At 38.5% G+C, this 19884-nt stretch overlaps 1 protein-coding gene and 1 non-coding gene across 2 annotated transcripts in view; one reads left to right on the top strand and one right to left on the bottom strand.

Annotated features, from left to right (window-relative positions):
* Positions 1-3443: 3443 nt before the first annotated feature.
* Positions 3444-19884, top strand: part of LOC130962947 (probable transcription factor At1g61730) — a 97654-nt gene continuing 81213 nt past the window's right edge. The window contains exon 1 of the mRNA XM_057889105.1: positions 3444-3578. Coding sequence (XP_057745088.1) covers positions 3444-3578 — 135 coding nt within the window. The remainder of the gene's footprint in view (positions 3579-19884) is intronic.
* LOC130964287 (small nucleolar RNA R71) lies at positions 8935-9042 on the bottom strand. Its single transcript, XR_009080388.1, has one exon. It is a non-coding gene; the product is annotated as a small nucleolar RNA R71 (small nucleolar RNA).

Genomic DNA, 19884 nt, shown 5'->3' on the forward strand with positions numbered 1-19884 from the left:
TGGTTGAGAAACAATCAAATCAAATTCTAAGGAGGAAATTCAAACTAGAGAATTCCAATGAAATCAACAGAGAAAAAGATAGCACAAATTCATGTGGCACGAATATAGATACACGTCGAATCGAAGCTAACTTCACAACCTTTAACGCTCCCAAACCCCGTGAGTCACATCACTTATAACTTCTATTTCGTCTATGATAACCTTTTAGTGTTTCCATGTACATAAATCATTAGTATTAAGTTGGCCAGACTTAATACCATGAGGCATGCAATGGTAAACCAACAGTGTTAATCATCAGACAGTCATGCATATAAAACTCAAACTCTTGTTATCAGAACAAGTCTCAAAGCATGACAGACACTCAGAGTATGCAATGAAGCATAGTCAGTCCATTCCCAAGGCTCTAACAGGAACGAACTGCTCTGATACCATTTGTAACGACCCAACTTCCAGTACGTCATGATCGTACCAAAAGTAAGGAATTACTAACCCATCTCTTTTATTAACTATTTATTATTGAGCCTTTAGTTCGATATCGTGCTTTTATTTTATGGAAAATTCCAGAAAAATTTTGTTTTTATTAATTAAAATCATATAGCAAACATCTTGAAGTAGTAATAATCACATAATTATTAATAATAATATCTGTCATACAAAAGATTTCAAATAAAACTCAAATACAAATCCTATCCTTCTGTATAAAACAAAAATCTTAAGCAATAAGGGCGAGGGAACTCTATGAAAGCAAATTAACTCACACATAACTCATAAATAAATTCTATAATTGCCCGCAGCTTCACACTGTGTCTTCGAACCTGTGTCACTGAAAAGGTGGAAGATTTTGGAGTGAGAACAAACCACACATTCTCAGTAGGGAATGGGAATGCCGTAAAAGTAATGAAATAAAATGTAAATAATTAACATACTCAAGGAAACTATATTTCATCAAACCTTTTGGATATACTCTTAGCTTTACTTTAACTAATTGATCACCTCTTTCGAAGACTCTAAACTCAAAACAGATCTCAATAACAAGATTAATTATATCAATCATTTTTTTCAGTCATTTAATTAATTCTCAATCACAACATCAATTATTAATCACTTTAAAACATTCAGAAACTAAAAGTACAAGCAAGAGATTTAATTCAACATACAAACAAATTACAACAAGACAAGCAGCACATTACAAAGAAATAAGACAAGCAAACACAAAATCAAATGCAGATGCGCAAATAAGGATGATGCATGTCTAGCCCTAGCGCAGGTAATAAGCTCATTTGCCGGTTACGTACCCGCTTCCGACGTTACCTAGCAACCTCTGTCTGGATAAGGCTTTCCTGTTGGCAATACCCACTGCAAGCAACCTTTGTCTTGCAGGGTATCCACTGCAAGCAACCTTTGTCTTGCAGAGCGGCACTTATTAGCTGATATACGCCAACACACTCACTGTAAGCAACCTCTGTCTTACAGGAGCAACAACAGACTCACTGTAAGCAACCTCTGTCTTACAGGAGTACACTGATCTCGATACCTCTGTAAGCAACCTCTGTCTTACAGCAAAGCATTATAGCAAGGTATCCCAGGAAAGCGTTCTCAGTGGTCGTACCACCAACTATCTGATTGCCTCTCTGCAGCAAATCATCACATAATCATTCTTATTATCATCATTCATTATCACTTTCACATTCTTATGCAGTACCTCTTTCTTTCTCTGTTCAATTATACTATACACATTCAATCATACTATACAAACTTCACATCTTTCACTTTTACAACGTCTTAGCTCAAACCATTTCTCTTTATCATTCGGATTCAAATATTATAAAATTCACCAAACTCATGAAAAGTAATTCTTTATTTCAAGCCCAAAACATAACTCCTTTCTTAAATTATTCAAACTTGAAACATAAACCTTTCCTTGGTAATTATAAATTCAAAATTGTATAATTCTTCTTTATTTAGATAAAACTCAAATAATGTAATTTTTCAAGTTCAAATCTTCTAAAATGACTTCTCAAATAAAACCTCAGATTTTTTATAAAATTTCAATACAATCTTTCCTAAAACTCGGATTTAACCACCCTTACGGGTTCTCTATTTCTCAACATCTCATCAACCTTTCTCAACAATTATCACAGCAAATTCTCAATCAATCAGAAATTAACAATCCACAATAGTTAACAATTGAACCATAATCTGCAACTTCCATATTCTCCATCAATCCAACTTCAATTTAATCAATTCATAAATTATTATAACTAAAGGACTAACAATTTTTCACTTTCCAAATACCCAAAACACATTATTACCTAACTTAACCAGAATCTTAGCAATACCGACACTAAAACACATAGAGTATGTATTATTTACATAATTCCAGTACTCTTATAATATGTTCACCCAAAAATTCTGCTCCATATAGTTTCCAATTATCACAAGTTATCCTTATACTTTTTAGAGTTACTGATTTTATCTCTAAATTCAGATTTCATAAAAAAAGTCAATTTAATAATCAAGCTTCAATATTTTAACAGTTCTCAAACTTAATTCTAATTAATCATGAACCAACATTAACAACTACCAAAACCAATTCTAACCAGTCACAAATCAATTTCACAGCCAATCCGATACATTGGATAACTAAAAACAACAAGAAGCACTTACTCTCAATAACCAGAATACAACCACACAACTCAACTTATTCAGTAATACCACATAGAATCAGAACCTTTCAACAATTCCATCAAAATTTGAAAAACCAATATCAATTACAGCTTCAAACACTCACAACAATGCCCAAAGACATTCACAGCCTCAAACCAAAGTATATCTCATCAGTTAATTACTCACGATAGCAAAGCCAGTCAATATCACAACCATAACACAAATTCAATTCACATCTGCGTCCAACTTCAAACATAACTCAGAATAATCACCACAACTAACTTCTCTCAATTACATTTCATTCAATAATTAACTCATCATGTTTCAATTTAATAAGTAAAAATTAAATGAATCACCATTTGCAGCTACATTTCAACCAATTCTAACCTGTCACATATCCATTTTACAGCCATTCCAATATATTAAATATCTAATTCAATATCAAAAAATTCAAAGTAATTCATTCAGGATCAGAGTCTCAGGCAATTCATCGCCAAAATCAATAATTTGAAATGCAATTCACAGCCACATCTAATTTCAATTACAATTCAGCGTAATCATAACCACATTCAATTCTAATAATAAATCAGTATAATCACTCCAACTAACTATTCTCAAACAAATTTCAAATAATTCACATCAATTAATCAACCCTTAAACATTATTAACTATTTGCAATTATCCAAATAACTTTATAGGCATTCTAAAATTAAAAACGTTTTAACTTTAAAAATTAAAAAACATTTTAACTTTGAAGCGGGCACGGCAGAACGCGAATGAACGACGGCGACGCAGCTTTCCTCGGTGGCGAGCTCGCAGCAGACGCAACGCCACTCTCCTCCGTTTCTATCTTCCTTCTTGGTGTAGGTGGATGGCACAACGGCGAGCAAGACGCGGCTGGGTGTGATGGAGTACGGTGGCAGCGTGGCTCCTCCCTCTTCTTCGATTCCAATATCTCTCTTGTCCCTCTCTATTTGTGTGTTTCTTTCTCAATTCTGGGCTTGTTGCGTTTCGGAAGAAAGGGGGGTATGGTGCGGCTGAATGGTGGTGAGGGAGGGTGAAAATTAGGATTAGGATTACTCAATTTAGGAATTAGGGTTTCTGAGGTTGATTTGGGAATTAGAGTTAGAAATTAAGGATTTTATAAAAGAATAAAGGATAGCTATGAATAGATTTTTTGATAAAATTGGAGGATATGATAATTTTAAAATAAAATATACTCTCTTAAAAATATTTAAGAACATTCTTTATCAACATATTGCTAAGTTCAATCAATTATTTCTAAATTATAAAATAACCATATTAATCACATTTTTATAAAATATAGTTTTAACTCAATATTAATTATTCAAATTAAATGATATACCTTTTCATTATTTTTTTCTATCTCCAAAACTTTAATTTCAATTTATAAAATAACTAATTATAATAAAAATTGTACACACTTAAGTTTAAAGTATTTATAAATATCAATCTAATCATTTCTAATAAAATAATTTCTAGGAGTTCAACATAGTTCATTCAAAATAGAATTTATTTAAATTAAATTATACAATTGTTATTTTTCAATTATCAAAATTATAATTTCAATCATACCAAATATCTAATAAAGATTATATAAAAGTTCTAATTAATTTAAACTCCAATTATCATGAAACTCTATTTAATTATCATTAGTAAAATAATTTTCTTAAAATAAAATTATCAACAAATAAAATAAATCACAAATAACTATTTTATGTGATTTTCAAAAACTAGGGTTGTTACAGCTACTACCCATGTGCTTCAATCACTGACCCAAAGGAAGTGGGATATACTGCCCAGGTTTTTCAATTATAACCACCCGATTTTTTTTAAATAATAAATAATGAGTTATTTATGATTTTTTATATTTGTTGATAATTTTATTTAAAGAAAACTATTTTCCTGAAAGTAATTAAATAAAATTTTATGATACTTTGAGTTTAAAATTCATTAAGATTTATAAAATTTTCTAAATAAATTAGTATTTTCCTGTTAGGGATTTAAAGTTTAAGTGATTGAAAATAATAAACGTTTTAGACAATTTAAATTGAATAATTAAAACTTTTGATTAATATTATTAACTAAAAGAAAAATTTATTTATTTATCTTTAATTTTAAATTAGAGTACTTAATTAAAAATAATTGGTAATTTGAAAAAAATAAATAATAATAAATAGTACTCTTAAAATTAATTAATATTAGATTGAATTAGGTTTTAAATTAATACTCTACTGATGAGCGGATAATTTGTATACTTTTTGGCATTGTTTTTAGTATGTTTTTGTTATGATTTAGTTAGTTTTTAGTATATTTTTATTAGTTTTTAATTAAAATTCACTTTTCTGGACTTTACTATGAGTTTGTGTGTTTTTCTGTGATTTCAGGTATTTTCTGGCTGAAATTGAGCGACCTGAGCAAAAATCTGATCCAGAGACTCAAAAGGACTGCAGATGCTGTTGGATTCTGACCTCCCTGCACTCGAAGTGGATTTTCTGGAGCTACAGAAGCCCAATTGGCGCGCTCTCAACGGCGTTGGAAAGTAGACATTCTGGGCTTTCCAGCAATATATAATAGTCCATACTTTGTCCAAGATTTGATGGCCCAAACCGGCATTCAAAGTCACCTCAAGAAATTCCAGCGTTAAACGCCGGAACTGGCACCTAATTGGGAGTTAAACGCCCAAACTGGCACTAAAGCTGGCGTTTAACTCCAAGGAGAGTCTCTACACGAAATTTCTTTATTGCTCAGCCCAAGCACACACCAAGTGGGCCCGGAAGTGGATTTTTATGTCATTTACTCATCTATGTACTAGTTTTCTATAAGTAGGACCTTTTACTATTGTATAAAGGAGAGCTTTTTGATCATGTTTTTATGATTGAACCCTCTTTGGGAGGCTGGCCATTCGGCCATGCCTAGACCTTGTTCTTATGTATTTTCAACGGTGGAGTTTCTACACACCATAGATTAAGGTGTGGAGCTCTGCTGTACCTCGAGTATTAATGCAATTACTATTGTTCTTCCATTCAATTCCGCTTGTTCTTTTACCAAGATATCACTTGTTCTTCAACATGATGAAGGTGATGATTGACGCCCATCACCATTCTCACCCATGAACAAGGTGACTGACAACCATTCTTGTTCTACAAGCATCTGAGGCTTGGTGAATATCTCTTGGATTCCTGATTGCACGATGCATGGTTGATCGCCTGACAACCGAGTGCTCGCCTGACAAACGAGCCAGCCATTCCGTGAGATCAGAGTCTTCGTGGTATAGGCAAGAACTGATGGCGGCATTCAAGAGAATCCGAAAGGTCTAACCTTGTCTGTGGTATTCTGAGTAGGATTCAATGACTGAATGACTGTGACGTGCTTCAAACCTGTAACCTACTGGGCGTTAGTGACAGACGCAAAAGAGTTATTCTATTCCGGTAGGGAAGGAACCAAACCGGTGATTGGCAGCACTGTGACAGAGTGCGTGCATTAGCTTTCACTGCGCGGATGGGAGGTAGCTGCTGACAACAGTGAGACCCTACACGAGCTTGCCATGGAAAGGAGTAAGAAGGATTGGATGAAGGCAGTAGGAAAGCAGAGAGACGGAAGGGAAGGCATCTTCATACACTTGTCTGAAGCTCTTACACCAATGATATACATAAGTATCACTATCCTTATCTTTATATTATTTTCGTTCATCATCATATACATTTGAGTCTGCCTGACTAAGATTTACAAGATGACCATAGCTTGCTTCAATGCTAACAATCTCCGTGGGATCGACCCTTACTCACGTAAGGTATTACTTGGACGACCCAGTGCACTTGCTGGTTAGTTGTGCGAAGTTGTGTAATGCCATGGAATTGAACCACCAAGTTTTTTTGAGTTCATGACCAGGGATTATGAGAGTTGTGAAAAGTATTGTTCACAATTTCGCGCACCAAGTTTTTGGCGCCGTTGCCGGGGATTGTTCTAGTTTTGAGCAAGCCTTTGGTAACATCAGTGCCAAGATCCGGCAACAACATCAAATTTTTGGTGTTATTGCCGGGGATTGTTCAAGTTTTGAGCAAGCTTTTGGTAACAATGCCTGGGATTGTTCTAGTTTGGACAACTGACGGTTCATCTTGTTGCTTAGATTAGGTATTTATTTTTTTGAAATTCTTGAAGGTGAATTCTAGAGTTTCATGATGATTTGTTGAAATCTGGCTGGCTGAGAAGCCATGTCTAATCTGATTGGACCGAGGTTTCAACTTATCACCACAAGAGCTTGTTGATTTTCATCAATTTTGCTTTTGGAGCAGTGATCTGCTAAGGCTTGGCTGACCTTTGGTCATGTCTAGTGTTTTGGACCGAAGCTTTCTTTGAAAGCTTGGCTGGCTGTGAAGCCATGTCTAATTCCTGGACCGGAGTCTTAGACTAGCATTGCACTGATTCCTGGAATTCTCATTAAGAATTTTGATACCTTCTTTTTCCACTTAATTTTCGAAAAAATACAAAAAATTTTACAAAATCATAAAAAAAAAAAAAAATATTTGATGTTTCTTGCTTGAGTCTAGTGTCTCATCTTAAGTTTGGTGTCAAATGCATGTTTTTGTTACATTTTTCGAATCCATGCATATATTTCTTGTTTTGATGTTTAAATTCTATTGACTTGAGTGTTTATGTGTCTCATATAGTGTCAGTAGTACACAAACTGCTAAGTTTGGTGTCTTGCATGCATTGTTATTTGATTCTTAATGCATTTTGATTATTAAAAATCCAAAAATATTCTTAATTTGTGTCTTTTCAAGTCAATGATACAAGGGATTGAAGATTCAGAACACACTGCAGAGGAATTATACAGAAAAAGCTGAGCATTCAAAAATGCCCAGTGAAGAAGGCAGACTGGCGTTTAAACGCCAGCCAGGGTACCTGGTTGGGTGTTTAACGCCCAAAAAGGTAGCATTTTGGGCGTTAAACGCCAGAATGTATACCATTCTGGGCGTTTAACGCCAGGATGGTGCTAGGGGGAAAATTTTGTTTTCAAATCATTTTTTTTTTCAAGTTTTCAAAGTTTTTCAAAACCAAATCTTTTTCAAATCATATCTTTTCAATCAAATGTTTTCAAAATCAATTTCTTTCCTTTTTCAAAGATACTTACTATCAATTAATGATTTGATTCAACATTTCAAGTATGTTGCCTTTTCTGTTGAGGAAGGTTTTATGTTTGAATCATATCTTTTCTTGTTAGGCAAGTCATCAATTTCTTTTCAAATTGTTTTCAAAACAAATCTTTTTAAAATGTTTTTCAAATCATATCTTCTCAATTATATCTTTTTAAAACCATAACTTTTCAATCAAATCTTTTTAATCACATTTTTTTTTTCAAAATAGTTTTCAATCAAATCTTTTTAATTTCTAATTTCAAAATCTTTTTCAAAAATCACTTGATTTCTTTTTCACTTTTAATTTTCGAAAATTATCAATCAAATTTTCAAAATGTTTTCAAAATCTTTTAATTGAATTTTCGAAAATTCTCTTCCCTCCTTCCCACATCCTTCTATTTATGGAGTACCACTCCTTCTAAATGCACAATTCGAACCTTATCCAATTAAAGTTCGAATTCTTCTTCTCCTTCTTCTTTCTATTTCTCTTTTCCTCTGACACTTCAAGGAATCTCTATACTGTGACATAGAGGATTCCACATTTTCTTTTTCTCTCCTCTTTCTTATGAGCAGGAGCAGAGATAAAGGCATTCTTGTTGAAGCTGACCCTGAACCTGAAAGGACCTTGAAGAGAAAGCTAAGAGAAGCTAAAGCACAACTCTCTTTAGAGGACCTGACCGAATTCTTCAAGGAAGAAGAACACATGGCAGCCGAAAACAACAACAATGCCAACAATGCAAGGAAGGTGCTGGGTGACTTCACTGCACCTACTCCTGATTTTTATGGGAGAAGCATCTCTATCCCTGCCATTGGAGCAAACAACTTTGAGCTTAAGCCTCAATTAGTTTCTCTAATGCAACAGAATTGCAAGTTCCATGGACTTCCAATGGAAGATCCTCATCAGTTCTTAGCTGAATTCTTGCAAATCTGTGACACAGTCAAGACTAATGGGGTTAACCCTGAGGTCTATAGACTGATGCTATTCCCTTTTGCTGTAAGAGACAGAGCTAGAATATGGTTGGATTCTCAACCTAAAGAAAGCCTGGACTCTTGGGAAAAGCTAGTCAATGCCTTCTTGGCAAAGTTCTTTCCACCATAAAGATGGAGTAAGCTTAGAGTGGAAGTCCAAACCTTCAGACAGAAGGATGGAGAATCCCTCTATGAAGCTTGGGAAAGATACAAACAATTAATCAGAAGATGTCCTTCAGACATGCTTTCTGAATGGAGCATCATAGGTATTTTCTATGATGGTCTCTCTGAACTATCTAAGATGTCCTTGGATAGCTCTGCTTGAGGATCTCTTCATCTGAAGAAGACGCCTGCAGAAGCTCAAGAATTGATTGAAATGGTTGCAAATAACCAATTCATGTACACTTCTGAAAGGAATCCTGTGAACAATGGGACTAGTCAGAATAAAGGAGTTCTTGAGATTGACACTCTGAATGCCATATTGGCTCAGAATAAGATATTGACTCAACAAGTCAATTTGATTTCTCAAAGTCTGTCTGGAATGCAAAATGCACCAAACAGTACTAAGGATGCTTCATCTGAGGAAGAAGCTTATGATCCTGAGAACCCTTCCATGGAAGAGGTGAATTACCTAGGAGAACCCTATGGAAATACCTACAATTCTTCATGGAGAAATCACCCAAATCTCTCATGGAAGAATCAAGAGAGACCTCAACAAGGTTTCAATAACAATAATGGTGGAAGAAACAGGTTTAGCAATGGCAAGCCTTTTCCATCATCTTCTCAGCAACAGACAGAGAGTTCTAAGCAGAATACTTCTGACTTAGCAACAATGGTCTCTGATCTAATAAAGACCACTCAAAGTTTCATGAATGAAACAAGGTCCTCCATCAGAAATTTGGAAGGACAAGTGGGTCAGCTGAGCAAGAAGGTTACTGAACTCCCTCCTAGTACTCTCCCAAGTAATACAGAAGAAAATCCAAAAGGAGAGTGCAAGGCCATCAACATGGCCGAATATGGAGAGGAAAGAGAGGAAGAAGACGCCACTGAGAAAGACCCCAGTGGGCGTGCACCACTCTCCTCTGAGTTCCTCAATGAGGAACCTTGGGAATCTGAGGCTCAAAATGAGACCATAGAGATTCCATTGGACTTACTTCTGCCATTCATGAGCTCTGATGAGTATTCTTCCTCTGAAGAGGATGAGTATGTTACTGAAGAGCAAGTTGCTAAATACCTTGGAGCAATCATGAAACTAAATGACAAGTTATTTGGAAATGAGACTTGGGAGGATGAACCTCCCTTGCTCACCAAAGAACTGGATGACTTGTCTAAGCAGAAACTGCCTCAAAAGAGGCAGGATCCTGGGAAGTTTTCTATACCTTGTACCATAGGCACCATGACCTTCAAGAAGGCCTTGTGTGACTTAGGGTCAAGTGTGAACCTCATGCCCCTCTCTGTAATGGAGAAATTAGGGATCTTAGAGGTGCAAGCTGCAAGAATCTCATTAGAGATGGCAGACAACTCAAGAAAACAAGCTCATGGACTTGTAGAGAATGTTTTGGTGAAGATTGAAAACCATTACATCCCTACTGACTTCATAGTCCTAGAGACTGGGAAGTGCATGGATGAATCCATCATCCTTGGCAGACCCTTCCTAGCCACAGCAAAGGCTGTGATTGATGTTGATAGAGGAGAGTTGATCATTCAAGTGAATGAAGAATCCTTGGTGTTTAAGGCCCAAGGACATCCCTCTATCATCATGGAGAGGAAGCATGAAGAGCTTCTCTCAAAACAGAGCCAAGCAGAGCCCCCACAGTCAAACTCTAAGTTTGGTGTTGGGAGGCCACAACCAAACTCTAAGTTTGGTGTTGAACCCCCACATTCAAACTCTAAGTTTGGTGTTGGGAGGTTCCAACACGGCTCTGAGCATTTCTGAGGCTCCATGAGAGTCCTCTGTCAAGCTAATGACATTAAAGAAGCGCTTGTTGGGAGGCAACCCAATGTTTTATAATTAATTATTTTCTTTTGTTATTTTATCTTTTTTGTAGGTTGATGATCATAAGAAGTCACAAAAACAATGAAAAAAGCAAAAACAGAATGAAAAACAGGAAGAAAAACAGCACACCCTGGAGGAGAAGAAACTGGCGTTCAAACGCCAGTAATGCTAGCTGTTGGGCGTTTAACGCCCAGTCTGGCACCATTCTGGGCGTTTAACGCCAGAAAGGGGCACCAGACTGGCGTTAAACGCCAGTAAAGGGCAAGAACCTGGCGTTAAACGCCAGGAATGGGCACCAGCCCGGCGTTTAACGCCAGAAATGGCTCAAAACGAGATTTTGAGCAACATTTGGTGCAGGGATGACTTTTCCTTGACACTACAGGATCTGTGGACCCCACAGGACCCTACCATCACTCTCTCTCTTCTTACCCCATTCACCAATCACCTCAACACCTCTTCCCCAAAAACCCCTCACCTATCAAATCCCATCTTTCTCTTCACCACTCACATCCATCCTTCATAAAACCCCACCAACCTCACCTTTCAAATTCAAACCACTTTCCCTCCCAAACCCACCCATAATGGCCGAACCTTTACCCCCCTCTCTCCTATAAATACCCTTCTTCAACTCTTCATTTTCACACAACCTAAACACCCTTTCTTCCCCCTTCTTGGCCGAATACACCACCATCTCCCTCTTCCTCATTTCTTCTTCTTCTACTCTCTTTCTTCTTTTGCTCGAGGACGAGCAAACATTTTAAGTTTGGTGTGGTAAAAGCGTTGCTTTTTATTTTTCCATAACCATTTATGGCATCCAAGGCCGGAGAAACCTCTAAAAAGAGGAAAGGGAAGGCAAAAGCTTCCACCTCCGAGTCATGGGAGATGGATAGATTCCTCTCAAGGGTGCATCAAGACCACTTCTATGAAGTTGTGGCCTTGAAGAAGGTGATCTCCGAGGTCCCCTTTTCACTCAAAAAGGGTGAATATCCGGAGATCCGCCATGAGATCCGAAGAAGAGGTTGGGAAGTTCTTACCAACCCCATTCAACAAGTCGGAATCTTGATGGTTCAAGAGTTCTATGCCAATGCATGGATCACAAAGAACCATGACCAAAGTGTGAACTCGAATCCAAAGAACTATCTCACTATGGTTCGGGGGAAATACTTGGATTTTAGTCCGGAGAGTGTGAGGGTGGCGTTCAACTTGCCTATGATGCAAGGAGATGAGCATCCTTACACTAGAAGGGTCAACTTTGATCAAAGGTTGGACCAAGTCCTCACAGTCATATGTGAAGAGGGCGCACAATGGAAGCAAGATTCAAGAGGAAAGCCGGTCCAATTGAGAAGGCATGACCTCAAGCCCGTGGCTAGAGGATGGTTAGAGTTCATACAACGCTCAATCATCCCCACTAGCAACCGGTCCGAAGTTACCATAGACCGGGCCATCATGATCCATAGTATCATGATTGGAGAAGAAATAGAGGTTCATGAGGTTATAGCCCAAGAACTCTATAAGGTGGCGGACAAGACCTCCACCTTGGCAAGGTTAGCCTTTCCTCATCTTATTTGTCACCTCTGTTATTCAGTTGGAGTTGACATAGAGGGAGACATTCCCATTGATGAGGACAAGCCCATCACCAAGAAAAGGATGGAGTACACAAGAGATCTCACTCATCATGAGATCCCTGAGATTCCTCAAGGGATGAATTTTCCTCCACAAAACTATTGGGAGCAACTAAACACCTCCCTAGGAGAACTAAGTTCCAACATGGGACAACTGAGGGTGGAGCATCAAGAACACTCCATCATCCTTCATGAAATTAGAGAAGATCAAAGAATCATGAGGGAGGAGCAACAAAGGCAAGGAAGAGACATTGAGGAGCTCAAGCACTCCATAGGATCTTCAAGAGCAAGAAAGAGCCGCCATCACTGAGGTGGACCCGTTCTTTGATTTCCTTGTTATTTGTTCTTCTGTTTTTCGAATTTTATGCTTATGTTTATCCATGTTTGTGTCTTGTGATCATCAGTGTCTTAGTGTCTATGCCTTAAAGTTATGAATGTCCTATGAATCCATCACCTTTCTTCAATAAAAACGTGCCTAATTGATAAAAGAAAGAATTGCATGAATTTTGAATTTTATAATAGTTTAATTATTTTGATGTGGTGGCAATATTTTTTGTTCTCTGAATGTATGCTTAAACAGTGCATATGTCTTTTGAATTTGTGGTTCATGAATGTTGGCTCTTGAAAGAATGATGAAAAAGGAGACATGTTACTGAGGATCTGAAAAATCAATAAAATGATTCTTGAAGCAAGAAAAAGCATTTCAAAAAAAAAAAAAACCGAAAAAAAAAGAGAAAAAGAAGAGAAAGGAATAAGAGTTGTGATCCAAGGCAATAAGAGTGTGCTTAAGAACCCTGGACACCTCTAATTGGGGACTTTAGCAAAGCTGAGTCACAATCTGAAAAGGTTCACCCAATTATGTGTCTGTGGCATGTATGTATCCGGTGGTAATACTGGAAGACAGAGTGCTTTGGGCCACAGCCAAGACTCAATAAATAGCTATGTTCAAGAATCATCATACTTTACTAAGAGAATCATTAACACTATCTGGATTCTAAGTTCCTAAAAGAAGCCAACCATTCTGGATTTCAAAGGGTAGAGTGAGATGCCAAAACTGTTCGGAGGCAAAAAGTTAAAAGCCCCGCTCATCTGATTAATACTGATCTTCACAGATGTTTTTGGAATTCATTGCATATTCTCTTCTTTTTATCTTATTTGATTTTCAGTTGCTTGAGGACAAGCAACAATTTAAGTTTGGTGTTGTGATGAGCGGATAATTTGTATACTTTTTGGCATTGTTTTTAGTATGTTTTTGTTATGATTTAGTTAGTTTTTAGTATATTTTTATTAGTTTTTAATTAAAATTCACTTTTCTGGACTTTACTATGAGTTTGTGTGTTTTTCTGTGATTTCAGGTATTTTCTGGCTGAAATTGAGGGACCTGAGCAAAAATCTGATCCAGAGACTCAAAAGGACTGCAGATGCTGTTGGATTCTGACCTCCCTGCACTCGAAGTGGATTTTCTGGAGCTACAGAAGCCCAATTGGCGCGCTCTCAACGGCGTTGGAAAGTAGACATTCTGGGCTTTCCAGCAATATATAATAGTCCATACTTTGCCCAAGATTTGATGGCCCAAACCGGCGTTCAAAGTAACCTCAAGAAATTCCAGCGTTAAACGCCGGAACTGGCACCTAATTGGGAGTTAAACGCCCAAACTGGCACTAAAGCTGGCGTTTAACTCCAAGGAGAGTCTCTACACGAAATTTCTTCATTGCTCAGCCCAAGCACACACCAAGTGGGCCCGGAAGTGGATTTTTATGTCATTTACTCATCTATGTACTAGTTTTCTATAAGTAGGACCTTTTACTATTGTATAAAGGAGAGCTTTTTGATCATGTTTTTATGATTGAACCCTCTTTGGGAGGCTGGCCATTCGGCCATGCCTAGACCTTGTTCTTATGTATTTTCAACGGTGGAGTTTCTACACACCATAGATTAAGGTGTGGAGCTCTGCTGTACCTCGAGTATTAATGCAATTACTATTGTTCTTCCATTCAATTCCGCTTGTTCTTTTACCAAGATATCACTTGTTCTTCAACATGATGAAGGTGATGATTGACGCCCATCACCATTCTCACCCATGAACAAGGTGACTGACAACCATTCTTGTTCTACAAGCATATGAGGCTTGGTGAATATCTCTTGGATTCCTGATTGCACGATGCATGGTTGATCGCCTGACAACCGAGTGCTCGCCTGACAAACGAGCCAGCCATTCCGTGAGATCAGAGTCTTCGTGGTATAGGCAAGAACTGATGGCGGCATTCAAGAGAATCCGGAAGGTCTAACCTTGTCTGTGGTATTCTGAGTAGGATTCAATGACTGAATGACTGTGACGTGCTTCAAACCTGTAACCTACTGGGCGTTAGTGACAGACGCAAAAGAGTTATTCTATTCCGGTAGGGGAGGGAACCAAACCGGTGATTGGCAGCACTGTGACAGAGTGCGTGCATTAGCTTTCACTGCGCGGATGGGAGGTAGCTGCTGACAACAGTGAGACCCTACACGAGCTTGCCATGGAAAGGAGTAAGAAGGATTGGATGAAGGCAGTAGGAAAGCAGAGAGACGGAAGGGAAGGCATCTTCATACACTTGTCTGAAGCTCTTACACCAATGATATACATAAGTATCACTATCCTTATCTTTATATTATTTTCGTTCATCATCATATACATTTGAGTCTGCCTGACTAAGATTTACAAGATGACCATAGCTTGCTTCAATGCTAACAATCTCCATGGGATCGACCCTTACTCACGTAAGGTATTACTTGGACGACCCAGTGCACTTGCTGGTTAGTTGTGCGAAGTTGTGTAATGCCATGGAATTGAACCACCAAGTTTTTTTGAGTTCATGACCAGGGATTATGAGAGTTGTGAAAAGTATTGTTCACAATTTCGCGCACCATCTACCCTAATCCTAAATTTCCAATTCCAAACCCTAATTTCACTAACCCTAACCCCTTCTACCCTACTCACACACACATAACCCACCTCCACACCCGTTTGATCCTCAGTGAGCCATGCTCACCCTTTTTCTCACTACTCCACATTACTCATTTTCCACCACACACAAAACAAATAAACAAGAACACACACATCTTCAAAGATAGATTAAGAGAGAAAAAGGAAGGGGAAATAGAATTGAGGAGGGAGAAAAGAGAGGGAGTGCAGAGGAAGTGAGGGAGAAGAGAAGAGGAAGGAGTCGCGTCCTGCGCCACGGTACCACCGCCCAGACTGCATCCGTCCCGTTCAGCCACTACTGAGCTGTCATTGTCAGCACAAAGGGAAGAGATAGAGGGTCTGCGAGAGGAGAGAAGAAACTCGCGAGGGAACTGCCACTGCCAAAAGAAGTTGTGCCGCCATCACTGACATAGGAGAAAGGAGCAGAGGACGCATGCCATTGACCCAGCGAGAGGAATCGCCGCCGTTTGTTATTGCATGTGCTGCCGTTCATACTTCCATCGCCGAACTACATTCGCTGTCAATGCCACCACCACCATGCATCACCATCGGCAGTCTGATGAAGGAGAGGAGCCTTCGCTGAGGGACCTGTCGCTGGAAGCTCCGTCGCTGACAAACTGCCACATTGCTACTCGGGCCAGTCACTGTTGCCAAGCTCCTCGTTGCTGCTCTGATCGTCGAAAGTCACCAACAAAGCTGCTGCCGCTCCATTCCCCTATTCTTTTTAATTTTTGTAAGATGTCCCCATTCCAAAACCCTCATTATTACTACTTAGTTTTACAGTTGTTGAGAATTTTAAGATATTAATGTATTAAGGCTGAGTCACTGCTACTGCCACTGCAAACTGATTGATGGTATTGCTACTGCGGGGTGTTGTTGGTGTGGCTAATTGATGGGCAGAATTCACTAACTTTCCCAATAATATTGATGAATCCGCTCTTGGCAAGCTCACCAAAATTATCATTAAGTATTAACCCACAGTGGAGTGGGATCGTATCCATAGAGATTGGTAGCTTTGAGAAATTTTAATCAATTGGTGAATTAGTCAAGCTCAACAGAATAAGTTATGTGTGCAGAATTATAAATAGCAGAAACATAAATGGAAAAAGAAATAAAAGAAAGCAATAAAATGCAGAAATGGAAATAACAAGAATGTAAAGGGGAATGGGATTTTGCAGAATGTAAGTAAAGCTATAAAAGAATGGGAGAGATAAGAATGGGAGAATTCATTGAGATCAGGAGATATTGTCTCTTTGGATTAATTCCAGCTCATATCCTCTTCAATCATACAACTCATTGACCTCTTGGAAATCATGATTGATTGAGCCCCAATCCCTTGGTGACTCAATCTCTCAGATCTTGATCAATAGCCAATTCCTTGGTCTAATTTAGCATAAGAAGGTATTTGCTCAAGTGCTTCTGCAAACGGAATCTTTATTTCAAGAGTCCTGAGATAGTCTGCAAAGCGGGCAAATTGCTTATCCTGTTCCACTTGGCGGAGTTTTTGAGGATAAGGCATTTTGGCTTTATATTCCTCAACCTTAGTTGCTGCAGGTTTATTACCTACAGAAGTGGGTTGGGAAGCCTTTTTAGAAGGGTTGTTATCAGCACTTGTATGTGACTGATCCCCCACTGGCATTTGAATGCCAGGGGTGGAAGCTGGAGTGGCGTTAGACGCCACCTCCTTATTTGTTACTGGCGTCTGAACGCCAGAACTATGCTCCCCTTGGGCGTTCAACGCCGGATTCATGCTTGTTTCTGGCGTTGAACGCCAGGAATGAGCATGGGCTGGGCGTTCAGCGCCAGCATTATTCCTCTCTGGGCTCTGATTGTCCTCAGAGGGATTTTGCGTAGCCATTTGTTCATTTCTTGGCTTCCTGCTGCTTTGAAGTGAGGTATTTAATGTTTTCCCACTTCTTAATTGAACTGCTTGGCATTCTTTTGTTATTTATTTTGATAGTTGCTTTTCTGTTTGCTTTAACTGTACCTCCATATTCCTGTTAGCCATTCTTGTTTCCTGGAGTATTTCCTTGAATTCGGCTAGCTACTGAGTTAGAAAGTCTAGTTGCTGATTGAATTCATTAGCTTGATCTACCGGATTGAGTTCAGCAGTTACTGTTTTAGCTTCTTCTTTCATGGAGGATTCACTGTTTAGGTACATATGCTGATTTCTGGCAACTGTATCAATAAGCTCTTGAGCTTCTTCAATTGTTTTTCTCATATGTATAGATCCACCAGCTGAGTGGTCTAGAGAAATCTGAGCTCTTTCTGTAAGCCCATAGTAGAAGATGTCTAATTGCACCCACTCTGAAAACATTTCAGAGGGGCATTTTCTCAACATCTCTCTGTATCTCTCCCAGGCATCATAAAGGGATTCATTATCTCCTTGTTTGAAGCCTTGGATGCTCAGCCTTAGCTGTGTCATCCGTTTTGGAGGAAAATAGTGATTCAGGAATTTTTCTGACAACTATTTCCATGTTTTTATGCTGTTCTTAGGCTGGTTATTTAACCACCTCTTAGCTTGATCTTTTACAGCAAATGGAAATAGTAATAATCTGTAGACATCCTGATCTACTTCCTTATCATGTACTGTGTCAGCAATTTGCAAAAATTGTACCAGAAACTCTGTAGGTTCTTCGTGTGGAAGACCGGAATACTGACAGCTTTGCTGCACCATGATAATGAGCTGAGGATTCAACTCAAAGCTACTGATGGTGTTTTTGTGGAAAAACGAATTTCCAACACACAAATCCAACCGGCAAGTATACCGGGTCGCATCAAGTAGTAATAACTCACTTAGAGTGAGGTCGATCCCACAGGGATTGATGGATCAAGCAATTTTAGTGGGTGATTAGTTTAGTCAAGCTAACATTGAAGTGAATTTGGATGAAGTGTAGCCAACAGAAAGTAAATAGCAAGGAAAATTAAAGTGCAGAAAGTAAAATTGCAAGTAACTTAAAGAACAAGAAAAAAAAATAACTAAAACTTAAATTTCAAGAAATGTAAATTGCATGAAAAGTAAAGGGGGTTGGGTGCTGGAAATTAAAGAGAGCAGTAAAGCAAAGCGTAGAATAATTACAGGGAGATTAACTTGCAGGAAAGTAATTTGGGATCATGAACAGAAATGTAAAATAAAGAACAAGTGCAGAAGAATTAAATTGCTTGAAAGTAAATTGAAAGCCAATGGAACAGTAAAAACAGAAGAGCAGCCAAGAACTCAACTCAATTGCAAAATAAAATTGAAGATCTCAAGGAATCAAATAGACTAGAAAACAAGTCTAGATCTCACTCCCTTCCTTGATCCAACAGCAAATAGATTGAAGAAGAAAGAAAAATGGAAGCAGCAAAGAGAGCCTTGATTCAAATCACAATTACTTGAATTATGCAGCAAAATAAAAACAGAGAGATCTCAGATAGAAATTGAAACAGAATTTCTCCAATCTCAATCCAAGATTTAGAACAGGAAGGAAAACTAAGAGAGAGATCTCAAATCCTAATGCTCCCTAGTAGAGCTAGCCTTTTTCTAATGGAGCTCCCCTCTACAAAGATGGAAATGATGCCTTATATAGGCTTTACAAAATAAAATGAAATTGAAATGAAAAACAAATGAAAATCCTAATTCTAGTTTGTTCTTGTGCCTTTGAGTGATGATGTGGGCTTAGCTTGCTTTGGATTTGAGGAGAAATGGGTTTGCATGGCCTTGATTCAATTTGGAGAGGAATTGAATTTAAATGAGATTTTGGTTGAATTTGGCCCATGATGCTCCCAGGAGGCTGCCCTGCCCTTATGGAGGGCAGAGCAGGGAAATTGTGCGTGCGGCTCATTGCGTGCGAGCTTGGTGTGTGAGGATGCTGCCCTGCCCTTGTGGAGGGCAGGGCAATGTTGCCTTGGTGTGTCTTGTGCGCGCACCACGTTCCTTGACCGTGCCATGATGCGCTTGTGTGCGCCAAGCCTAAGCCTTTACTTCCTTGAAGGTCTTGTGTTCGAACCTTGGTGAAAGCACTTGAGGAGCAATTTTTTTCTTTGATTTTCCATGAAGAGCACGACATTGCCCTGCCCTCCAAGAGGGCAGGGCAGAAAATTGAGCGCTACTTTGTTTTGGGGTGAGGCTCCAGCTTCGAGCCTTGGTGGAAGCACTTTGGTTTATTTTCTCTTATTTTTGGCCCTTAAAGATGCCTTTCGTTCCTGCCTCAATTTTATGCCAAATATGAATTGCTATATATCGTTGGAAAGCTCTAAATGTCAGCTTTCCAACGCAACTGGAAGCAAATCAATTGGACGTCTGTAGCTCAAGTTATAGCCCTTAGAAGGAGGCATGGTCATGCTGTGAGCGCCCAGATTTTACCTTAGCGAAAATTCTTGCTTCCAACCTCACTTTGCATCACGATTCTGCCCTGCCCTTGGCAAGAGTAGGGTAGTGTGTGCTGATTGCCTATTCTCCTTTGATTTGGTCATGGGCCATGCTTTTAAAAGCGTGGCCTAAGGCTCCAAAGTGTGCTCCAACTTCAA

This window comes from Arachis stenosperma, chromosome 2, assembly GCF_014773155.1.
Source record: "Arachis stenosperma cultivar V10309 chromosome 2, arast.V10309.gnm1.PFL2, whole genome shotgun sequence".
In the NCBI taxonomy this organism is placed as follows: Eukaryota; Viridiplantae; Streptophyta; class Magnoliopsida; order Fabales; family Fabaceae; genus Arachis; species Arachis stenosperma.